The sequence below is a fragment of the Oncorhynchus kisutch genome, linkage group LG17 (assembly GCF_002021735.2).
Source record: "Oncorhynchus kisutch isolate 150728-3 linkage group LG17, Okis_V2, whole genome shotgun sequence".
Taxonomy (NCBI): Eukaryota; Metazoa; Chordata; class Actinopteri; order Salmoniformes; family Salmonidae; genus Oncorhynchus; species Oncorhynchus kisutch.
This window is the reverse complement of record NC_034190.2, coordinates 1,619,347-1,643,102: the sequence shown is the minus strand read 5'-3', so window position 1 is coordinate 1,643,102 and position 23,756 is coordinate 1,619,347. Positions and strand designations below refer to the sequence as shown.

At 48.8% G+C, this 23,756-nt stretch overlaps 1 protein-coding gene across 4 annotated transcripts in view; it reads left to right on the top strand.

The window, feature by feature from the left end:
* Positions 1-23,756, top strand: part of LOC109886244 (protein FAM91A1) — a 115,687-nt gene that overhangs the window by 71,191 nt on the left and 20,740 nt on the right. For all 4 annotated transcript variants that reach the window (XM_031794998.1, XM_031795000.1, XM_031794999.1 and 1 more), the window contains 6 exons: positions 8,681-8,829; positions 10,443-10,577; positions 11,008-11,121; positions 11,473-11,545; positions 11,755-11,901; positions 16,501-16,599. In XM_031794998.1, coding sequence (XP_031650858.1) covers positions 8,681-8,829; positions 10,443-10,577; positions 11,008-11,121; positions 11,473-11,545; positions 11,755-11,901; positions 16,501-16,599 — 717 coding nt within the window. The remainder of the gene's footprint in view (positions 1-8,680; positions 8,830-10,442; positions 10,578-11,007; positions 11,122-11,472; positions 11,546-11,754; positions 11,902-16,500; positions 16,600-23,756) is intronic.

Sequence of the window (23,756 nt, the reverse complement as noted above, 5' to 3'; positions counted from 1 at the left end):
TTAACATCCTGTCTGTTAGTAGCTTTAACATCCTGTCTCTTAGTAGCTTTAACATCCTGTCTCTTAGTAGCTTTAACATCCTGTCTGTTAGTAGCTTTAACATCCTGTCTGTTAGTAGCTTTAACAGCCTGTCTGTTAGTAGCTTTAACATCCTGTCTGTTAGTAGCTTTAACATCCTGTCTGTTAGTAGCTTTAACATCCTGTCTGTTAGTAGCTTTAACATCCTGTCTGTTAGTAGCTTTAACATCCTGTCTGTTAGTAGCTTTAACATCCTGTCTGTTAGTAGCTTTAACATCCTGTCTGTTAGTAGCTTTAACATCCTGTCTAAGTGTTCTTTTGGTTTTAGTGTTTTTGGTGGTTCTTTTTGTTTTAGGGGTCTGGGTGCTTTCATCAAGTCAAGTTTTTTTTAAATACTTGTGCCAACAGAACTGAGAGTATAAGACCCAAATGAGATGAAAACAAACACACACTCTGAATTCAGAATGAACAATAAGACACACACTCTGAATTCAGAATGAACAATAAGACACACACTCTGAATTCAGAATGAACGTAGAGACACACACTCTGAATTCAGAATGAACGTAGAGACACACACTCTGAATTCAGAATGAACGTAGAGACACACACTCTGAATTCAGAATGAACATAGAGACACACACTCTGAATTCAGAATGAACGTAGAGACACACTCTGAATTCAGATTGAACAATAAGACACACACTCTGAATTCAGATTGAACAATAAGACACACACTCTGAATTCAGATTGAACAATAAGACACACACTCTGAATTCAGATTGAACAATAAGACACACACTCTGAATTCAGATTGAACGTAGAGACACACACTCTGAATTCAGAATGAACGTAGAGACACACACTCTGAATTCAGATTGAACAATAAGACACACACACTGAATTCAGATTGAACAATAAGACACACACTCTGAATTCAGAAGGAACGTAGAGACACACACTCTGAATTCAGATTGAACAATAAGACACACACTCTGAATTCAGAATGAACATCGAGACACACACACTGAACTCAGAATGAACATAGAGACACACACTCTGAATTCAGAATGAACATAGAGACACACACTCTGAATTCAGAAGGAACATAGAGACACACACTCTGAATTCAGAAGGAACATTTTTTATTTTTTATTTTATTTCACCTTTATTTAACCAGGTAGGCTAGTTGAGAACAAGTTCTCATTTGCAACTGCGACCTGGCCAAGATAAAGCATAGCAGTGTGAGCAGACAACAAAGAGTTACACATGGAGTAAACAATTAACAAGTCAATAACACAGTAGAAAACAAACATAGAGACACACACTCTGAATTCAGAAGGAACATAGAGACACACACTCTGAATTCAGAAGGAACGTAGAGACACACACTCTGAATTCAGAAGGAACGTAGAGACACACACTCTGAATTCAGAAGGAACGTAGAGACACACACTCTGAATTCAGAAGGAACGTAGAGACACACACTCTGAATTCAGAAGGAACGTAGAGGACACACACTCTGAATTCAGAAGGAACATAGAGACACACACTCTGAATTCAGAAGGAACGTAGAGACACACACTCTGAATTCAGAAGGAACGTAGAGACACACACTCTGAATTCAGAAGGAACGTAGAGACACACACTCTGAATTCAGAAGGAACGTAGAGACACACACTCTGAATTCAGAAGGAACGTAGAGACACACACTCTGAATTCAGAAGGAACATAGAGACACACACTCTGAATTCAGAAGGAACATAGAGACACACACTCTGAATTCAGAAGGAACGTAGAGACACACACTCTGAATTCAGAAGGAACGTAGAGACACACACTCTGAATTCAGAAGGAACGTAGAGACACACACTCTGAATTCAGAAGGAACATAGAGACACACACTCTGAATTCAGAAGGAACGTAGAGACACACACTCTGAATTCAGAAGGAACGTAGAGACACACACTCTGAATTCAGAAGGAACATAGAGACACACACTCTGAATTCAGAAGGAACGTAGAGACACACACTCTGAATTCAGAAGGAACGTAGAGACACACACTCTGAATTCAGAAGGAACATAGAGACACACACTCTGAATTCAGAAGGAACATAGAGACACACACTCTGAATTCAGAAGGAACATAGAGACACACACTCTGAATTCAGAAGGAACGTAGAGACACACACTCTGAATTCAGAAGGAACGTAGAGACACACACTCTGAATTCAGAAGGAACGTAGAGACACACACTCTGAATTCAGAAGGAACATAGAGACACACACTCTGAATTCAGAAGGAACGTAGAGACACACACTCTGAATTCAGAAGGAACGTAGAGACACACACTCTGAATTCAGAAGGAACATAGAGACACACACTCTGAATTCAGAAGGAACGTAGAGACACACTCTGAATTCAGAATGAACATAGAGACACACACTCTGAATTCAGAAGGGACGTAGAGACACACACTCTGAATTCAGAAGGAACGTAGAGACACACACTCTGAATTCAGAAGGAACGTAGAGACACACACTCTGAATTCAGAAGGAACATAGAGACACACACTCTGAATTCAGAAGGAACATAGAGACACACACTCTGAATTCAGAAGGAACATAGAGACACACACTCTGAATTCAGAAGGAACGTAGAGACACACACTCTGAATTCAGAAGGAACGTAGAGACACACACTCTGAATTCAGAAGGAACGTAGAGACACACACTCTGAATTCAGAAGGAACATAGAGACACACACTCTGAATTCAGAAGGAACGTAGAGACACACACTCTGAATTCAGAAGGAACATAGAGACACACACTCTGAATTCAGAAGGAACATAGAGACACACACTCTGAATTCAGAAGGAACATAGAGACACACACTCTGAATTCAGAAGGAACGTAGAGACACACACTCTGAATTCAGAAGGAACGTAGAGACACACACTCTGAATTCAGAAGGAACGTAGAGACACACACTCTGAATTCAGAAGGAACATAGAGACACACACTCTGAATTCAGAAGGAACGTAGAGACACACACTCTGAATTCAGAAGGAACGTAGAGACACACACTCTGAATTCAGAAGGAACATAGAGACACACACTCTGAATTCAGAAGGAACATAGAGACACACACTCTGAATTCAGAAGGAACATAGAGACACACACTCTGAATTCAGAAGGAACGTAGAGACACACACTCTGAATTCAGAAGGAACGTAGAGACACACACTCTGAATTCAGAAGGAACGTAGAGACACACACTCTGAATTCAGAAGGAACATAGAGACACACACTCTGAATTCAGAAGGAACGTAGAGACACACACTCTGAATTCAGAAGGAACGTAGAGACACACACTCTGAATTCAGAAGGAACATAGAGACACACACTCTGAATTCAGAAGGAACATAGAGACACACACTCTGAATTCAGAAGGAACGTAGAGACACACACTCTGAATTCAGAAGGAACGTAGAGACACACACTCTGAATTCAGAAGGAACGTAGAGACACACACTCTGAATTCAGAAGGAACATAGAGACACACACTCTGAATTCAGAAGGAACGTAGAGACACACACTCTGAATTCAGAAGGAACGTAGAGACACACACTCTGAATTCAGAAGGAACGTAGAGACACACACTCTGAATTCAGAAGGAACGTAGAGACACACACTCTGAATTCAGAAGGAACATAGAGACACACACTCTGAATTCAGAAGGAACGTAGAGACACACACTCTGAATTCAGAAGGAACGTAGAGACACACACTCTGAATTCAGAAGGAACGTAGAGACACACACTCTGAATTCAGAAGGAACATAGAGACACACACTCTGAATTCAGAAGGAACGTAGAGACACACACTCTGAATTCAGAAGGAACGTAGAGACACACACTCTGAATTCAGAAGGAACGTAGAGACACACACTCTGAATTCAGAAGGAACATAGAGACACACACTCTGAATTCAGAAGGAACATAGAGACACACACTCTGAATTCAGAAGGAACGTAGAGACACACACTCTGAATTCAGAAGGAACGTAGAGACACACACTCTGAATTCAGAAGGAACATAGAGACACACACTCTGAATTCAGAAGGAACATAGAGACACACACTCTGAATTCAGAAGGAACGTAGAGACACACACTCTGAATTCAGAAGGAACATAGAGACACACACTCTGAATTCAGAAGGAACATAGAGACACACACTCTGAATTCAGAAGGAACATAGAGACACACACTCTGAATTCAGAAGGAACATAGAGACACACACTCTGAATTCAGAAGGAACGTAGAGACACACACTCTGAATTCAGAAGGAACATAGAGACACACACTCTGAATTCAGAAGGAACGTAGAGACACACACTCTGAATTCAGAAGGAACGTAGAGACACACACTCTGAATTCAGAAGGAACGTAGAGACACACACTCTGAATTCAGAAGGAACATAGAGACACACACTCTGAATTCAGAAGGAACGTAGAGACACACACTCTGAATTCAGAAGGAACGTAGAGACACACACTCTGAATTCAGAAGGAACATAGAGACACACACTCTGAATTCAGAAGGAACGTAGAGACACACACTCTGAATTCAGAAGGAACGTAGAGACACACACTCTGAATTCAGAAGGAACATAGAGACACACACTCTGAATTCAGAAGGAACATAGAGACACACACTCTGAATTCAGAAGGAAGTAGAGACACACACTCTGAATTCAGAAGGAACGTAGAGACACACACTCTGAATTCAGAAGGAACGTAGAGACACACACTCTGAATTCAGAAGGAACGTAGAGACACACACTCTGAATTCAGAAGGAACGTAGAGACACACACTCTGAATTCAGAAGGAACATAGAGACACACACTCTGAATTCAGAAGGAACGTAGAGACACACACTCTGAATTCAGAAGGAACGTAGAGACACACACTCTGAATTCAGAAGGAACATAGAGACACACACTCTGAATTCAGAAGGAACGTAGAGACACACACTCTGAATTCAGAAGGAACGTAGAGACACACACTCTGAATTCAGAAGGAACGTAGAGACACACACACTGAATTCAGATTGAACAATAAGACACACACTCTGAATTCAGAAGGAACGTAGAGACACACACTCTGAATTCAGAAGGAACGTAGAGACACACACTCTGAATTCAGAAGGAACGTAGAGACACACACTCTGAATTCAGAAGGAACATAGAGACACACACTCTGAATTCAGAAGGAACATAGAGACACACACTCTGAATTCAGAAGGAACGTAGAGACACACACTCTGAATTCAGAAGGAACGTAGAGACACACACTCTGAATTCAGAAGGAACGTAGAGACACACACTCTGAATTCAGAAGGAACGTAGAGACACACACTCTGAATTCAGAAGGAACATAGAGACACACACTCTGAATTCAGAAGGAACATAGAGACACACACTCTGAATTCAGAAGGAACGTAGAGACACACACTCTGAATTCAGAAGGAACGTAGAGACACACACTCTGAATTCAGAAGGAACGTAGAGACACCACACTCTGAATTCAGAAGGAACATAGAGACACACACTCTGAATTCAGAAGGAACGTAGAGACACACACTCTGAATTCAGAAGGAACATAGAGACACACACTCTGAATTCAGAAGGAACGTAGAGACACACACTCTGAATTCAGAAGGAACATAGAGACACACACTCTGAATTCAGAAGGAACGTAGAGACACACACTCTGAATTCAGAAGGAACATAGAGACACACACTCTGAATTCAGAAGGAACGTAGAGACACACACTCTGAATTCAGAAGGAACGTAGAGACACACACTCTGAATTCAGAAGGAACATAGAGACACACACTCTGAATTCAGAAGGAACGTAGAGACACACACTCTGAATTCAGAAGGAACGTAGAGACACACACTCTGAATTCAGAAGGAACGTAGAGACACACACTCTGAATTCAGAAGGAACATAGAGACACACACTCTGAATTCAGAAGGAACGTAGAGACACACACTCTGAATTCAGAAGGAACATAGAGACACACACTCTGAATTCAGAAGGAACGTAGAGACACACACTCTGAATTCAGAAGGAACATAGAGACACACACTCTGAATTCAGAAGGAACGTAGAGACACACACTCTGAATTCAGAAGGAACATAGAGACACACACTCTGAATTCAGAAGGAACATAGAGACACACACTCTGAATTCAGAAGGAACGTAGAGACACACACTCTGAATTCAGAAGGAACGTAGAGACACACACTCTGAATTCAGAAGGAACGTAGAGACACACACTCTGAATTCAGAAGGACGTAGAGACACACACTCTGAATTCAGAAGGAACGTAGAGACACACACTCTGAATTCAGAAGGAACGTAGAGACACACACTCTGAATTCAGAAGGAACGTAGAGACACACACTCTGAATTCAGAAGGAACGTAGAGACACACACTCTGAATTCAGAAGGAACGTAGAGACACACACTCTGAATTCAGAAGGAACATAGAGACACACACTCTGAATTCAGAAGGAACGTAGAGACACACACTCTGAATTCAGAAGGAACGTAGAGACACACACTCTGAATTCAGAAGGAACATAGAGACACACTCTGAATTCAGAAGGAACGTAGAGACACACACTCTGAATTCAGAAGGAACATAGAGACACACACTCTGAATTCAGAAGGAACATAGAGACACACACTCTGAATTCAGAAGGAACGTAGAGACACACACTCTGAATTCAGAAGGAACGTAGAGACACACACTCTGAATTCAGAAGGAACATAGAGACACACACTCTGAATTCAGAAGGAACATAGAGACACACACTCTGAATTCAGAAGGAACATAGAGACACACACTCTGAATTCAGAAGGAACATAGAGACACACACTCTGAATTCAGAAGGAACGTAGAGACACACACTCTGAATTCAGAAGGAACGTAGAGACACACACTCTGAATTCAGAAGGAACATAGAGACACACACTCTGAATTCAGAAGGAACATAGAGACACACACTCTGAATTCAGAAGGAACGTAGAGACACACACTCTGAATTCAGAAGGAACGTAGAGACACACACTCTGAATTCAGAAGGAACGTAGAGACACACACTCTGAATTCAGAAGGAACATAGAGACACACACTCTGAATTCAGAAGGAACGTAGAGACACACACTCTGAATTCAGAAGGAACGTAGAGACACACACTCTGAATTCAGAAGGAACGTAGAGACACACACTCTGAATTCAGAAGGAACGTAGAGACACACACTCTGAATTCAGAAGGAACATAGAGACACACACTCTGAATTCAGAAGGAACGTAGAGACACACACTCTGAATTCAGAAGGAACGTAGAGACACACACTCTGAATTCAGAAGGAACGTAGAGACACACACTCTGAATTCAGAAGGAACGTACCTTTATTAGATTTTTTTAACAACTTTCCGTTTTATAAAAAATCATTCTTTAGAGGGGGAAGGTTACAAAAACAATCAATGAAATGATAACCCATTCCCCCTCTCCTCAGTCCCCATTCCCCCTCTCCTCAGTCCCCATTTCCCCTCTCCTCAGTCCCCATTCCCCCTCTCCTCAGTCCCCATTCCCCCTCTCCTCAGTCCCCATTCCCCCTCTCCTCAGTCCCCATTCCCCCTCTCCTCGGTCCCCATTCCCCCTCTCCTCGGTCCCCACCCAACCTCTCCTCGGTCCCCACCCAACCTCTCCTCGGTCCCACCCACCCACCCTCTCCTCGGTCCCCACCCACCCTCTCCTCGGTCCCCACCCACCCTCTCCTCGGTCCCCACCCACCCTCTCCTCGGTCCCATCCAACCTCTCCTCGGTCCCCATCCAACCTCTCCTCGGTCCCCATCCAACCTCTCCTCGGTCCGTCCCCATCCAACCTCTCCTCGGTCCGTCCCCATCCAACCTCTCCTCGGTCCGTCCCCACCCAACCTCTCCTCGATCCCCACCCAACCTCTCCTCGGCCCCCACCCAGCATCTCCTCGGTCCCCACCCACCCTCTCCTCAGTCCCCACCCAACCTCTCCTCGGTCCCCACCCAACCTCTCCTCGGTCCCCATCCTCGGTCCCCAGGCCTCGCTCTGCTATGAGAGTCTGCTTCATCTGATTGGTCCGTGTGTGATTAACCCCGCCCAGGCCTCGCTCTGCTATGAGAGTCTGCTGCAACTGATTGGTCCGTGTGTGATTAACCCCCCCCAGGCCTCGCTCTGCTGTGAGAGTCTGCTGCATCTGATTGGTCCATGTGTGATTGACCCCCCCCAGGCCTCGCTCCGCTGTGAGAGTCTGCTGCATCTGATTGGTCCGTGTGTAATTGGTCCGTGTGTGATTGACCCCCCCCCCAGGCCTCGCTCCGCTGTGAGAGTCTGCTGCATCTGATTGGTCCGTGTGTAATTGGTCCGTGTGTGATTGACCCCCCCCCCAGGCCTCCCCCTGGATATGCTCCGCTGTGAGAGTCTGCTGCATCTGATTGGTCCGTGTGTAATTGGCCCCCCCAGGGCTCGCTCCGCTGTGAGAGTCTGCTGCATCTGATTGGTCCGTGTGTAATTGGTCCGTGTGTGATTGACCCCCCCCCAGGCCTCCCCCTGGATATGCTCCGCTGTGAGAGTCTGCTGGGTCTAGACCAGGCCACCTGCAGCCGTGTCCTCAACAAGAACTACAAACTACTGGTCTCCATGGCACCACTCAGCAACGAGATACGACCTATCAGCAGCTGCACGCCTCAGGTACACACTGGTCCCTCTTCACAGCCCCTCCTCTCACCACCCCGGGCAATGCTGGCTGCTCCTCTGTCTCTGACTAGAGCCTGTTGTGTGTGTATGTAATGTGTGTGTGTGTCTGGATCTGTGTGTGTGTGTCCTATACAACTACAGGCTAACCTGTGTTGTGTGCCTCTCTCCCCAGCCCTGTAGTCTGGGTTGGATCAATCTCAGTGCACGCTGCCCAGTGCGTGCCCGCGTGCACACACATATAGACACACACACACAGAGGAAACAGGCTAACTTGTTTTTCTGTTCATTCATCAGTGTTGTGTGGCCGAGCCTGTCTCTCTGACTAACAGGACATGTTGCTAATCCTGTCTCTCTGACTAACAGGACATGTTGCCAATCCTGTCTCTCTGACTAACAGGACATGTTGCCAATCCTGTCTCTCTGACTAACAGGACATGTTGCCAATCCTGTCTCTCTGACTAACAGGACATGTTGCCGTGGTTGATCAGTACCAGTCAGGGTGGTGGATCAGCACCAGTCAGGGTGGTGGATCAGCACCAGTCAGGAGGGTGGATCAGCACCAGTCAGGAGGGTGGATCAGTACCAGTCAGGAGGGTGGCAGTCAGGGAGGGTGGATCAGTACCAGTCAGGAGGGTGGATCAGTACCAGTCAGGAGGGTGGATCAGTACCAGTCAGGAGGGTGGATCAGTACCAGTCAGGAGGGTGGATCAGTACAGTCAGGAGGGTGGATCAGTACCAGTCAGGAGGGTGGATCAGTACCAGTCAGGAGGGTGGATCAGTACCAGTCAGGAGGTGGATCAGTACCAGTCAGGAGGGTGGATCAGTACCAGTCAGGGGGTGGATCAGTACCAGTCAGGAGGGTGGATCAGTACCAGTCAGGAGGGAGGATCAGTACCAGTCAGGAGGGTGGATCAGTTCCAGTCAGGAGGGTGGATCAGTACCAGTCAGGAGGGAGGATCAGTACCAGTCAGGAGGGTGGATCAGTACCAGTCAGGAGGGTGGATCAGTACCAGTCAGGAGGGAGGATCAGTACCAGTCAGGAGGGAGGATCAGTACCAGTCAGGAGGGTGGATCAGTACCAGTCAGGAGGGAGGATCAGTACCAGTCAGGAGGGAGGATCAGTACCAGTCAGGAGGGAGGATCAGTACCAGTCAGGAGGGAGGATCAGTACCAGTCAGGAGGGAGGATCAGTACCAGTCAGGAGGGAGGATCAGTACCAGTCAGGAGGGAGGATCAGTACCAGTCAGGAGGGAGGATCAGTACCAGTCAGGAGGGAGGATCAGTACCAGTCAGGAGGGAGGATCAGTACCAGTCAGGAGGGAGGATCAGTACCAGTCAGGGGGTGGATCAGTACCAGTCAGTACCAGTCAGGAGGGAGGATCAGTACCAGTCAGGAGGGAGGATCAGTACCAGTCAGGGGGTGGATTCAGTACCAGTCAGGAGGGAGGATCAGGTTTGTAAATTCAATAAACTTTGTTGGTTGATGGATTGAATTGAACACTGAGCTGACCCCATCCTTGGCTGGGATCCAGCTTAAAGTTGCGTGTGCTTTTTCCTGTCTCTATTCAACCATACATTCATTAATCGTGTTGTTGTTCCCCTTGCAGCACATTGGACCAGCCATCCCCGAGGTGAGCTCCATCTGGTTCAAGCTCTATCTGTACCATGTGACGGGCCAGGGTCCTCCCTCCCTGCTGCTGTCCAAGGGCTCCCGGCTCCGGAAACTACCAGATATCTTCCAGGTCAGTCTATAGAAACTACCAGACTGCTTCCAGGTCAGTCTATAGAAACTACCAGACTGCTTCCAGGTCAGTCTATAGAAACTACCAGACTGCTTCCAGGTCAGTCTATAGAAACTACCAGACTGCTTCCAGGTCAGTCTATAGAAACTACGACTGCCTTCCAGGTCAGTTTTAACTGTCCAATATTCTGTGGACTGGTTTCAAAGACATACATTAATCTTTGTCTTGGACTAAAAATATAATTCAATGGAGAACTTCCGTCTTAGTCTAGGACTTGGCTTTATCTCTGTCTGGGAGACCGCTGGTCCTTGCTGTTAAGCCTTCTACCTGTCATCAGAAAGACAAACTCCAGTAAACCAATTATTGCATCAAAATACAGTTTCTCTGGTTGTGAGGATCCCTGATGATTAATATGTTGTATGAGTTCCAGGTCTATGACAGGTTGCTGATCACTTCCTGGGGTCACGACCCTGGTGTGGTACCTTCGTCTAACGTGCTGACCATGCTCAATGACGCCCTCACACACTCCGCTGTACTCATACAGGTAAGAGACACATACACACCTGAGTGGCGCAGTGGTCTAAGGCTCTGCATCTCAGTGGTAGAGGTATCACTACAGACCCTGGTTCAGTGGTCTAAGGTACTACATCTCAGTGCTAGAGGCGTCACTACAGACAGCCTGGTTCGATTCCAGGCTGTATCACAACCGGCCGTAATCGGGAGTCCCATAGGGCGGCACAGAATTGGCCCAGCGTTGTCCGACTTTGGCCGGTGTAGGCAGTCATTGTAAAATAAAAATGTGTTCTTCACTGACTTGCCTAGTTAAATAAAGGTTAAATAAAAAAAGTATATAATTTAACCACACACTCTAACGGACGTCTCTCTGGGTCCACAGGGCCATGGGCTGCAGGGTCATGGAGAGACGGTTCATGTCCCCTTCCCGTTTGACCGGGAGGATCTCAAAGGAGGTAGCTGGTTCTCAAGCTGCTGTAGTTGATGCACTGCTATCTATCTGAGCCTGCAGAACTGACGATAGTATCTGATAATCAGAGACATCTCTTCTTTTGAATTTGGTTGACTACAAGAAGTGACACGTTAGAAGTATCACATGTAAGAGTTGATATACAAATCTTTCTGCATAAACCTAGTTTAACCCTTTCTGCCCCCCCTCCCACAGAGTTCTCCTCCTCCAACATGTGTGTCCACAAGGCCCTGCTGCTGCTGAGGGAGAAGGTGGATCTGGAGCACCAGTGTGGTTACATCACCATGCTCAACCCCAACAACAGGCACCGCAGGAGGGCCAGCGAGAGCTCCGACGGCAGGGGTGAGTGGAGTGGAGGACCGGAGTGGGATTGGGGGTAGGATCAGATGGCAGGGGTGAGTGGAGTGGAGGACCGGAGTGGGATTGGGGGTAGGATCAGACGGCAGGGGTGAGTGGAGTGGAGGACCGGGGTGGGATTGGGGGTAGGATCAGATGGCAGGGGTGAGTGGAGTGGAGGACCGGAGTGGGATTGGGGGTAGGATCAGATGGCAGGGGTGAGTGGAGTGGAGGACCGGAGTGGGATTGGGGGTAGGATCAGATGGCAGGGGTGAGTGGAGGACCGGGGTGGGATTGGGGGTAGGATCAGACGGCAGGGGTGAGTGGAGGACCGGGGTGGGATTGGGGGTAGGATCAGACGGCAGGGGTGAGTGGAGGACCGGAGTGGGATTGGGGGTAGCATCAGATGGCAGGGGTGTGTGGAGGACCGGAGTGGGATTGGGGGTAGGATCAGATGGCAGGGGTGAGTGGAGTGGAGGACCAGAGTGGGATTGGGGGTAGGATCAGACGGCGGGGGTGGGTAGTGGTGCAGGGTGGGAGTAGGTCTGATGGCAGGTGGGTAACAGTAATAGGGTAGGGTGGACAGGAGGAAGGTTACTGTGTCTTTTCAGTGACATTTACCAAGGCATTGATGCACTAACTATCTGCTAAGCATCACCTGGCCAGGAGAAACTCAGGTGGATGGGAAACACTCCTGGCCCTGAAGAAGCAGGAGACCCAGAACTAATGAGGAGGGCAGTCTGGTTGGTATCCTGGGTTCTGCTCCCTAAGCAGGAAACCCATAACTAATGAGGAGAGCAGTCTGGTTGGCACCCTGGGTTCTGCTCCCTAAACTGGAGACCCAGAACTAATGAGGAGAGCAGTCTGGTTGTTATCCTGGGTTCTGCTCCCTAAGCTGGAGACCCAGAACTAATGAGGAGGGCAGTCTGGTTGGTATCCTGGGTTCTGGTTTTTAAACGGGTACCGGGGGACCTTCAGATGAGTCTCACCTTTCCATATTAGTGTGTTGCCAAACCTTTCTTTCGCTACAGACATTTTCGTGAGAAGACCGATTTTCGGGATGTCTCGTGGTCTGACAAACACCGCTCCAGCTTTGCCACCTTTCACCAGAAGTGCGACATTGGCGTATGCGGCGCATCCAATGCAAAAGAACTGCCATCAGATAATGATAGCCATCAGTCTGGTTTAGTGGCACCAGCGAGGTAACGCTAGCCATCCGTCTGGTTTAGTGGCACCAGCGAGGTAACGCTAGCCATCCGTCTGGTTTAGTGGCACCAGCGAGGTAACGCTAGCCATCCGTCTGGTTTAGTGGCACCAGCGAGGTAACGATAGCCATCTGTCTGGTTTAGTGGCACCAGCGAGGTAACGATAGCCATCCGTCTGGTTTAGTGGCACCAGCGAGGTAACGCTAGCCATCCGTCTGGTTTAGTGGCACCAGCGAGGTAACGCTAGCCATCCGTCTGGTTTAGTGGCACCAGCGAGGTAACGCTAGCCATCCGTCTGGTTTAGTGGCACCAGCGAGGTAACGCTAGCCATCCGTCTGGTTTAGTGGCACCAGCGAGGTAACGCTAGCCATCCGTCTGGTTTAGTGGCTCCAGCGAGGTAACGCTAGCCATCCGTCTGGTTTAGTGGCACCAGCGAGGTAACGCTAGCCATCCGTCTGGTTTAGTGGCACCAGCGAGGTAACGCTAGCCATCCGTCTGGTTTAGTGGCACCAGCGAGGTAACGCTAGCCATCCGTCTGGTTTAGTGGCACCAGCGAGCTAACGCTAGCCATCCGTCTGGTTTAGTGGCACCAGCGAGGTAACGCTAGCCATCCGTCTGGTTTAGTGGCACCAGCGAGGTAACGCTAGCCATCCGTCTGGTTTAGTGGCACCAGCGAGGTAACGATAGCCATCCGTCTGGTTTAGTGGCACCAGCGAGGTAACGCTAGCCATCCGTCTGGTTTAGTGGCACCAGCGAGGTAATGCTAGCCATCCGTCTGGTTTAGTGGCACCAGCGAGGTAACGCTAGCCATCCGTTTGGTTTAGTGGCACCAGCGAGGTAACGATAGCCATCCGTCTGGTTTAATGGTGTTAAGGTGTCACTGGAATTACTATTAATTATATATTGATTAAATCACTCAGTCTATTTTATAAGAACTTGTAAGATTCCTATTTGCATAAAATAGACAGAGACCAGTCAAAATTAGATGGTAGTATTTATTCTCGGAGCGCGCTGCCATGTAATCACGAACAACAGTTTATATACAAAATATGACGTCATTGGTTCTAGAATGAATCTCCTCATCTCGACCAAGACAAGCAGGTTCAAAAGTTCATTCCGACCTACTAGCGCACACACGACACACAATATAACTGAATTAACTCTTGACCCCTCACCATTATCCATCACCACTTAGCGGACAGTTCCAGTTAATGGAAAACCTGGGAAAGCACTCACTGCCTTATCTGAACATCCCAGAGCTAAGTTGCGTCGGTTCAACCATAGGTTAATTACCCTTTCTGCTTACTTAAAAAAAAACACTTCCAATCTTATCCAACCTGGTTGGAATAGTATTCATTTAATTGAATTACCCCCTGTTTCAGGCTCCACAATCCCTCACTTATGAATTCATATTGTTAATCAGATATAATAAAACAGAGTATAAGTTTACTTAGTTACAGTTCTATTTGAAATGGGGATATTGTTTAGTCATTTATTCATAAAATTCCTAACATAAGGTACCAGTGAGGTAACGATAGCCATCAGTCTGGTTTAATGGTACCAGTGAGGTAACGATAGCCATCAGTCTGGTTTAATGGTACCAGTGAGGTAACGATAGCCATCAGTCTGGTTTAATGGTACCAGTGAGGTAACGATAGCCATCAGTCTGGTTTAATGGTGCCAGTAGGGTAACGATAGCCATCAGTCTGATGCAATGGTGCCAGTGAGGTAACGATAGCCATCAGTCTGGTTTAATGGTGCCAGTGAGGTAACGATAGCCATCAGTCTGGTTTAATGGTGTTAAGGGACCAGTGAGGCAATGATAGCCATCAGTCTGGTTTAATGGTACCAGTGAGGTAATGATAGCCATCAGTCTGGTTTAATGGTGTTAAGGTACCAGTGAGGTAACGATAGCCATCAGTCTGGTTTAATGTTGTTAAGGTACCAGTGAGGTAACGATAGCCATCAGTATTGTTTAATGGTACCAGTGAGGTAACGATAGCCATCAGTCTGGTTTAATGGTGGTAATGTACCAGTGAGGTAACGATAGCCATCAGTCTGGTTTAATGGTGTTAAGGTACCAGTGAGGTAATGATAGCCATCAGTCTGGTTTAATGGTGGTAATGTACCAGTGAGGTAACGATAGCCATCAGTCTGGTTTAATGGTGGTAATGTACCAGTGAGGTAACGATAGCCATCAGTCTGGTTTAATGGTGTTAAGGTACCAGTGAGGTAACGATAGCCATCAGTCTGGTTTAATGGTGTTAAGGTACCAGTGAGGTAATGATAGCCATCAGTCTGGTTTAATGGTACCAGTGAGGTAATGATAGCCATCAGTCTGGTTTAATGGTGTTAAGGTACCAGTGAGGTAATGATAGCCATCAGTCTGGTTTAATGGTACCAGTGAGGTAATGATAGCCATCAGTCTGGTTTAATGGTGTTAAGGTACCAGGCCATTGAAATAGCCTTCCAAAACGTTGTTCTCTCCTGGTGTCAGACACAGGAAGGTAAACCTCTTCTTAGTAATGCTCCAACTCAAGTCTCACCTGTCCAGCATCAAAGAAAACTAGTCTTTCCAACTAACATGTTTTATTTTCCCACCTCTCTCCTGTCAAAACGCCCGTCCTTGGACTTGGACACACCCACTTCCTACAGCCACTCAAACCAGGAAGTGACAATGGGTGTGTCTAGGGACTGACCAGGGCGTTGGACCATTGTTAATACACACGGGAAACTGTTGAGCGTGAAAAACCCAGCAGCACTTCTACCATAACTCGTTCAAAGCCCCTGAAACATTGTGTCTTTCCCATTCACCCTCTGAATGACACACAGACACAATCCATGTCCCAAGTGTTCATAATCCTTTAACCTGACACCTCCCCTTCATCTTTAACCTGACCCCTCCCCTTTCATCTTTAACCTGACTCCTCCCCTTCATTTTTAACCTGACTCCTCCCCTCATCTTTAACCTGACTCCTCCCCTTCATCTTTAACCTGACTCCTCCCCTTCATCTTTAACCTGACTCCTCCCCTTCATCTTTAACCTGACTCCCCAGCTTCATCTTTAACCTGACGCCTCCCCTTCATCTTTAACCTGACGCCTGACCTTCATCTTTAACCTGACTCCTCACCTTCATCTTTAACCTGCCTCTTCCCCTTCATCTTTAACCTGACTCCTCCCCTTCAGCTTTAACCTGACTCCTCCCCTTCAGCTTTAACCTGACTCCTCCCCTTTATCTTTAACCTGTCTCCTCCCCTTCATCTGCACTGATTGAAGTGGATTTAACAGGTGACATCAATAAAAGATCATAGCTTTCACCTGGTCAGTCTGTCATGGAAGAGCAGGTGTTCCTAATGTTTTGTACACACAGTGTATAGTGATTTGATATTGTCTATACAGGAGACAGTCATCTGGGAGGTGGGTTGGAGGCCAACAGCAGCACGGAGTCCTTTGAGCTGGTCACAGAGGACAACAATGGAGGAAAGCAAGCAGCAGAAGGTATAGTACAGTCTACTCAAAAAGGGCGATCTGAAATAGCACCCTATTCCCTATGTAGTGCACTACTTTTTGGAGAAGGAGAAGGAAAGCAAGCAGCAGAAGGGACATGACAGTAGGGGTGTTTCTCAAAATGCGCGCTAGTGGATCACCGGAGGGTTGGAGTGTGCGTACTCCGTTTGTACATATTTTTAAGCATCAATGAAAAGCTTCAACGGAAAGTATGCACAGAAATATGGCACAACCATGTAAAAAAACTATGCATTGAAATCAAAATGTCCGCCATTATTTGGGCTGAAGCAAGAAAAAATGAACTCCAACTTCAGAGATTTTTCCCTTTCACATCACGTATGTTGCCTGACTTCAATATTGTAACATTAACGTATCGTTAATAAATTCAGGCTGTGTTAAACATAACTAAATTATCTGCCTACAATACCCACAGTAATGTACGTAAATCGCAATCTCATTGTAAGTCAGTAGGGCAAACTGGCTAGCTACTACTGTTAGCTATCTAGATAGCCACAAATAATTGACATCTACTTTGCATAACGTTAGTTTTAAGTCATTTTTGCCTGTGAAACTATCTGGTACACTATTACGATTCACATAATTATGAAGTAAAACGTTTGCTTTGTGTACATCTTGTCGCATCTTTATTGTTGCCATTGTCCTGGCTGGAAGAAGGTTTAGTGAATGGAGAGGTCCAGTGTGAGGTTATACAGTATGGGGAGTGTGAGGTAATACAGTAGGGGGAGTGCTGCTCAGCGTGAGGTAATACAGTAGGGGGAGTGCTGCTCAGCGTGAGGTAATACAGTAGGGGGAGTGCTGCTCAGCGTGAGGTAATACAATAGGGGGGAGTGCTGCTCAGCGTGAGGTAATACAGTAGGGGGAGTGCTGCTCAGCGTGAGGTAATACAGTAGGGGGAGTGCTGCTCTGCGTGAGGTAATACAGTAGGGGGAGTGCTGCTCTGCGTGAGGTAAAACAGTAGGGGGAGTGCTGAGGTAATACAGTAGGGGGAGTGGGAGGTAATACAGTAGGGGGAGTGCTGCTCAGCGTGAGGTAATACATTCAGGGGGAGTGCTGCTCAGCGTGAGGTAATACAGTAGGGGGAGTGCTGCTCTGCGTGAGGTAATACAGTAGGGGGAGTGCTGAGGTAATACAGTAGGGGGAGTGCTGAGGTAATACAGTAGGGGGGAGTGCTGCTCAGCGTGAGGTATTACTGTAGGGGGAGGTGCAGCGTGAGGTAATACAGTAGGGGGGAGTGCTGCTCAGCGTGAGGTAATACAGTAGGGGAGTGCTGCTCAGCGTGAGGTAATACAGTAGGGGGAGTGCTGCTCAGCGTGAGGTAATACAGACAGGGGAGTGCTGCTCAGCGTGAGGTAATACAGTAGGGAGAGTGGGAGGTAATACAGTAGGGGGAGTGCTGCTCAGCGTGAGGTAATACAGTAGGGGGAGTGCTGCTCAGCGTGAGGTAATACAGTAGGGGGAATGCTGCTCAGCGTGAGGTAATACAGTAGGGGGAGTGCTGCTCAGCGTGAGGTAATACAGTAGGGGGAGGTGCAGCGTGAGGTAATACAGTAGGGGGAGGAGCAGCGTGAGGTAATACAGTAGGGGGAGGGCTGCTCAGCGTGAGGTAATACAGTAGGGGGAGTGCTGCGTGAGGTAATACAGTAGGCGAGGTGCAGCGTGAGGTAATACAGTAGGGAGAGGGCTGCTCAGCGTGAGGTAATACAGTAGGGGGAGGTGCAGCGTGAGGTAATACAGTAGGGGGAGTGCTGCTCAGCGTGAGGTAATACAGTAGGGGGAGTGCTGCTCAGCGTGAGGTAATACAGTAGGGGGAGTGCTGCTCAGCGTGAGGTAATACAATAGGGGGGAGTGCTGCTCAGCGTGAGGTAATACAGTAGGGGGAGTGCTGCTCAGCGTGAGGTAATACAGTAGGGGGAGTGCTGCTCAGCGTGAGGTAATACAGTAGGGGGAGTGCTGCTCTGCGTGAGGTAATACAGTAGGGGGAGTGCTGCTCTGCGTGAGGTAATACAGTAGGGGGAGTGATGAGGTAATACAGTAGGGGGAGTGATGAGGTAATACAGTAGGGGGAGTGTGAAGTAATACAGTAGGGGGAGTGCTGCTCGGCGTGAAGTAATACAGTAGGGGGGAGTGCTGCTCAGCGTGAGGTAATACAGTAGGGGGAGTGCTGCTCTGCGTGAGGTAATACAGTAGGGGGAGTGGGAGGTAATACAGTAGGGGGAGTGCTGCTCAGCGTGAGGTAATACAGTCAGGGGGAGTGCTGCTCAGCATGAGGTAATACAGTAGGGGGAGTGCTGCTCTGCGTGAGGTAATACAGTAGGGGGAGTGCTGAGGTAATACAGTAGGGGGAGTGCTGAGGTAATACAGTAGGGGGGAGTGCTGCTCAGCGTGAGGTAATACTGTAGGGGGAGGTGCAGCGTGAGGTAATACAGTAGGGGGGAGTGCTGCTCAGCGTGAGGTAATACAGTAGGGGAGTGCTGCTCAGCGTGAGGTAATACAGTAGGGGGAGTGCTGCTCAGCGTGAGGTAATACAGACAGGGGAGTGCTGCTCAGCGTGAGGTAATACAGTAGGGAGAGTGGGAGGTAATACAGTAGGGGGAGTGCTGCTCAGCGTGAGGTAATACAGTAGGGGGAGTGCTGCTCAGCGTGAGGTAATACAGTAGGGGGAATGCTGCTCAGCGTGAGGTAATACAGTAGGGGGAGTGCTGCTCAGCGTGAGGTAATACAGTAGGGGGAGGTGCAGCGTGAGGTAATACAGTAGGGGGAGGAGCAGCGTGAGGTAATACAGTAGGGGGAGGGCTGCTCAGCGTGAGGTAATACAGTAGGGGGAGTGCTGCGTGAGGTAATACAGTAGGCGAGGTGCAGCGTGAGGTAATACAGTAGGGAGAGGGCTGCTCAGCGTGAGGTAATACAGTAGGGGGAGGTGCAGCGTGAGGTAATACAGTAGGGGGAGTGCTGCTCAGCGTGAGGTAATACAGTAGGGGGAGTGCTGCTCAGCGTGAGGTAATACAGTAGGGGGAGTGCTGCTCAGCGTGAGGTAATACAATAGGGGAGAGTGCTGCTCAGCGTGAGGTAATACAGTAGGGGGAGTGCTGCTCAGCGTGAGGTAATACAGTAGGGGGAGTGCTGCTCAGCGTGAGGTAATACAGTAGGGGGAGTGCTGCTCTGCGTGAGGTAATACAGTAGGGGGAGTGCTGCTCTGCGTGAGGTAATACAGTAGGGGGAGTGATGAGGTAATACAGTAGGGGGAGTGTGAAGTAATACAGTAGGGGGAGTGCTGCTCGGCGTGAAGTAATACAGTAGGGGGGAGTGCTGCTCAGCGTGAGGTAATACAGTAGGGGGAGTGCTGCTCTGCGTGAGGTAATACAGTAGGGGGAGTGGGAGGTAATACAGTAGGGGGAGTGCTGCTCAGCGTGAGGTAATACAGTCAGGGGGAGTGCTGCTCAGCGTGAGGTAATACAGTAGGGGGAGTGCTGCTCTGCGTGAGGTAATACAGTAGGGGGAGTGCTGAGGTAATACAGTAGGGGGGAGTGCTGCTCAGCGTGAGGTAATACTGTAGGGGGAGGTGCAGCGTGAGGTAATACAGTAGGGGGGAGTGCTGCTCAGCGTGAGGTAATACAGTAGGGGAGTGCTGCTCAGCGTGAGGTAATACAGTAGGGGGAGTGCTGCTCAGCGTGAGGTAATACAGTAGGGGGAGTGCTGCTCAGCGTGAGGTAATACTGTAGGGGGAGGTGCAGCGTGAGGTAATACAGTAGGGGGAGTGCTGAGGTAATACAGTAGGGGGAGTGCTGCTCAGCGTGAGGTAATACAGTAGGGGGAGTGCTGCTCAGCGTGAGGTAATACAGTAGGGGGAGTGCTGCTCAGTGTGAGGTAATACAGTAGGGGGAGTGCTGCTCAGCGTGAGGTAATACAGTAGGGGGGAGTGCTGCTCAGCGTGAGGTAATACAGTAGGGGGAGTGCTGCTCAGCGTGAGGTAATACAGTAGGGGGAGTGCTGCTCAGCGTGAGGTAATACTGTAGGGCGAGGTGCAGCGTGAGGTAATACAGTAGAGGGAGTGCTGCTCAGCGTGAGGTAATACAGTAGGGGGGAGTGCTGCTCAGCGTGAGGTAATACAGTAGGGGGAGTGCTGCTCAGCGTGAGGTAATACAGTAGGGAGAGTGGGAGGTAATACAGTAGGGGGAGTGCTGCTCAGCGTGAGGTAATACAGACAGGGGAGTGCTGCTCAGCGTGAGGTAATACAGTAAGGAGAGTGGGAGGTAATACAGTAGGGGGAGTGCTTCTCAGCGTGAGGTAATACAGTAGGGGGAGTGCTGCTCAGCGTGAGGTAATACAGTCAGGGGGAGTGCTGCTCAGCGTGAGGTAATACAGTAGGGGGAGTGCTGAGGTAATACAGTAGGGGGGAGTGCTGCTCAGCGTGAGGTAATACTGTAGAGGGAGGTGCAGCGTGAGGTAATACAGTAGGGGGGAGTGCTGCTCAGCGTGAGGTAATTCAGTAGGGGAGTGCTGCTCAGCGTGAGGTAATACAGTAGGGGGAGTGCTGCTCAGCGTGAGGTAATACAGTAGGGGGAGTGCTGCTCAGCGTGAGGTAATACTGTAGGGGGAGGTGCAGCGTGAGGTAATACAGTAGGGGGAGTGCTGAAGTAATACAGTAGGGGGAGTGCTGCTCAGTGTGAGGTAATACAGTAGGGGGAGTGCTGCTCAGCGTGAGGTAATACAGTAGGGGGAGTGCTGCTCAGCGTGAGGTAATACAGTAGGGGGAGTGCTGCTCAGCGTGAGGTAATACAGTAGGGGGAGTGCTGCTCAGCATGAGGTAATACTGTAGGGGGAGGTGCAGCGTGAGGTAATACAGTAGGGGGAGTGCTGCTCAGCGTGAGGTAATACAGTAGGGGGAGTGCTGCTCAGTGTGAGGTAATACAGTAGGGGGAGTGCTGCTCTGCGTGAGGTAATACAGTAGGGGGAGTGCTGCTCAGCGTGAGGTAATACAGTAGGGGGAGTGTGAGGTAATACAGTAGGGGGAGTGCTGCTCAGCGTGAAGTAATACAGTAGGGGGGAGTGCTGCTCTGCATGAGGTAATACAGTAGGGGGAGTGCTGCTCAGCGTGAGGTAATACAGTAGGGGGAGTGGGAGGTAATACAGTAGGGGGAGTGGGAGGTAATACAGTAGGGGGAGTGCTGCTCAGCGTGAGGTAATACAGTCAGGGGGAGTGCTGCTCAGCGTGAGGTAATACAGTAGGGGAGTGCTGAGGTAATACAGTAGGGGGGAGTGCTGCTCAGCGTGAGGTAATACTGTAGGGGGAGGTGCAGCGTGAGGTAATACAGTAGGGGGGAGTGCTGCTCAGCGTGAGGTAATACAGTAGGGGAGTGCTGCTCAGCGTGAGGTAATACAGTAGGGGGAGTGCTGCTCAGCGTGAGGTAATACAGTAGGGGGAGTGCTGCTCAGCGTGAGGTAATACTGTAGGGGGAGGTGCAGCGTGAGGTAATACAGTATGGGGAGTGCTGAGGTAATACAGTAGGGGGAGTGCTGCTCAGTGTGAGGTAATACAGTAGGGGGGAGTGCTGCTCAGCGTGAGGTAATACAGTAGGCGGAGTGCTGCTCAGCGTGAGGTAATACAGTAGGGGGAGTGCTGCTCAGCATGAGGTAATACTGTAGGGGGAGGTGCAGTGTGAGGTAATACAGTTGGGGGAGTGCTGCTCAGCGTGAGGTAATACAGTAGGGGGGAGTGCTGCTCAGCGTGAGGTAATACAGTAGGGGGAGTGCTGCTCAGTGTGAGGTAATACAATAAGGGGAGTGCTGCTCTGCGTGAGGTAATACAGTAGGGGGAGTGCTGAGGTAATACAGTAGGGGGAGTGTGAGGTAATACAGTAGGGGGAGTGCTGCTCAGCGTGAAGTAATACAGTAAGGGGGAGTGCTGCTCTGCGTGAGGTAATACAGTAGGGGAATGCTGCTCTGCGTGTCGTAATACAGTAGGGGGAGTGCTGAGGTAATGCAGTAGGGGGAGTGGGAGGTAATACAGTAGGGGGAGTGCTGCTCAGCGTGAGGTAATACAGTAGGGGGAGTGCTGCTCAGCGTGAGGTAATACAGTCAGGGGGAGTGCTGCTCAGCGTGAGGTAATACAGTAGGGGGGAGTGCTGCTCAGCGTGAGGTAATGCTGTAGGGGGAGGTGCAGCGTGAGGTAATACAGTAGGGGGAGTGCTGAGGTAATACAGTAGGGGGAGTGCTGCTCAGTGAGGTAATACAGTAGGGGAGTGCTGCTCAGCGTGAGGTAATACAGTAGAGGGGAGTGCTGCTCAGCGTGAGGTAATACTGTAGGGGGAGGTGCAGCGTGAGGTAATACAGTAGGGGGGAGTGCTGCTCAGCGTGAGGTAATACAGTAGGGGAGTGCTGCTCAGCGTGAGGTAATACAGTAGGGGGAGTGCTGCTCAGCGTGAGGTAATACAGTAGGGGGAGTGCTGCTCAGCGTGAGGTAATACTGTAGGGGGAGGTGCAGCGTGAGGTAATACAGTATGGGGAGTGCTGAGGTAATACAGTAGGGGGAGTGCTGCTCAGTGTGAGGTAATACAGTAGGGGGGAGTGCTGCTCAGCGTGAGGTAATACAGTAGGGGGAGTGCTGCTCAGCGTGAGGTAATACAGTAGGGGGAGTGCTGCTCAGCATGAGGTAATACTGTAGGGGGAGGTGCAGCGTGAGGTAATACAGTAGGGGGAGTGCTGCTCAGCGTGAGGTAATACAGTAGGGGGGAGTGCTGCTCAGCGTGAGGTAATACAGTAGGGGGAGTGCTGCTCAGTGTGAGGTAATACAGTAAGGGGAGTGCTGCTCTGCGTGAGGTAATACAGTAGGGGGAGTGCTGAGGTAATACAGTAGGGGGAGTGTGAGGTAATACAGTAGGGGGAGTGCTGCTCAGCGTGAAGTAATACAGTAGGGGGAGTGCTGCTCTGCGTGTCGTAATACAGTAGGGGGAGTGCTGAGGTAATGCAGTAGGGGGAGTGGGAGGTAATACAGTAGGGGGAGTGCTGCTCAGCGTGAGGTAATACAGTAGGGGGAGTGCTGCTCAGCGTGAGGTAATACAGTCAGGGGGAGTGCTGCTCAGCGTGAGGTAATACAGTAGGGGGGAGTGCTGCTCAGCGTGAGGTAATGC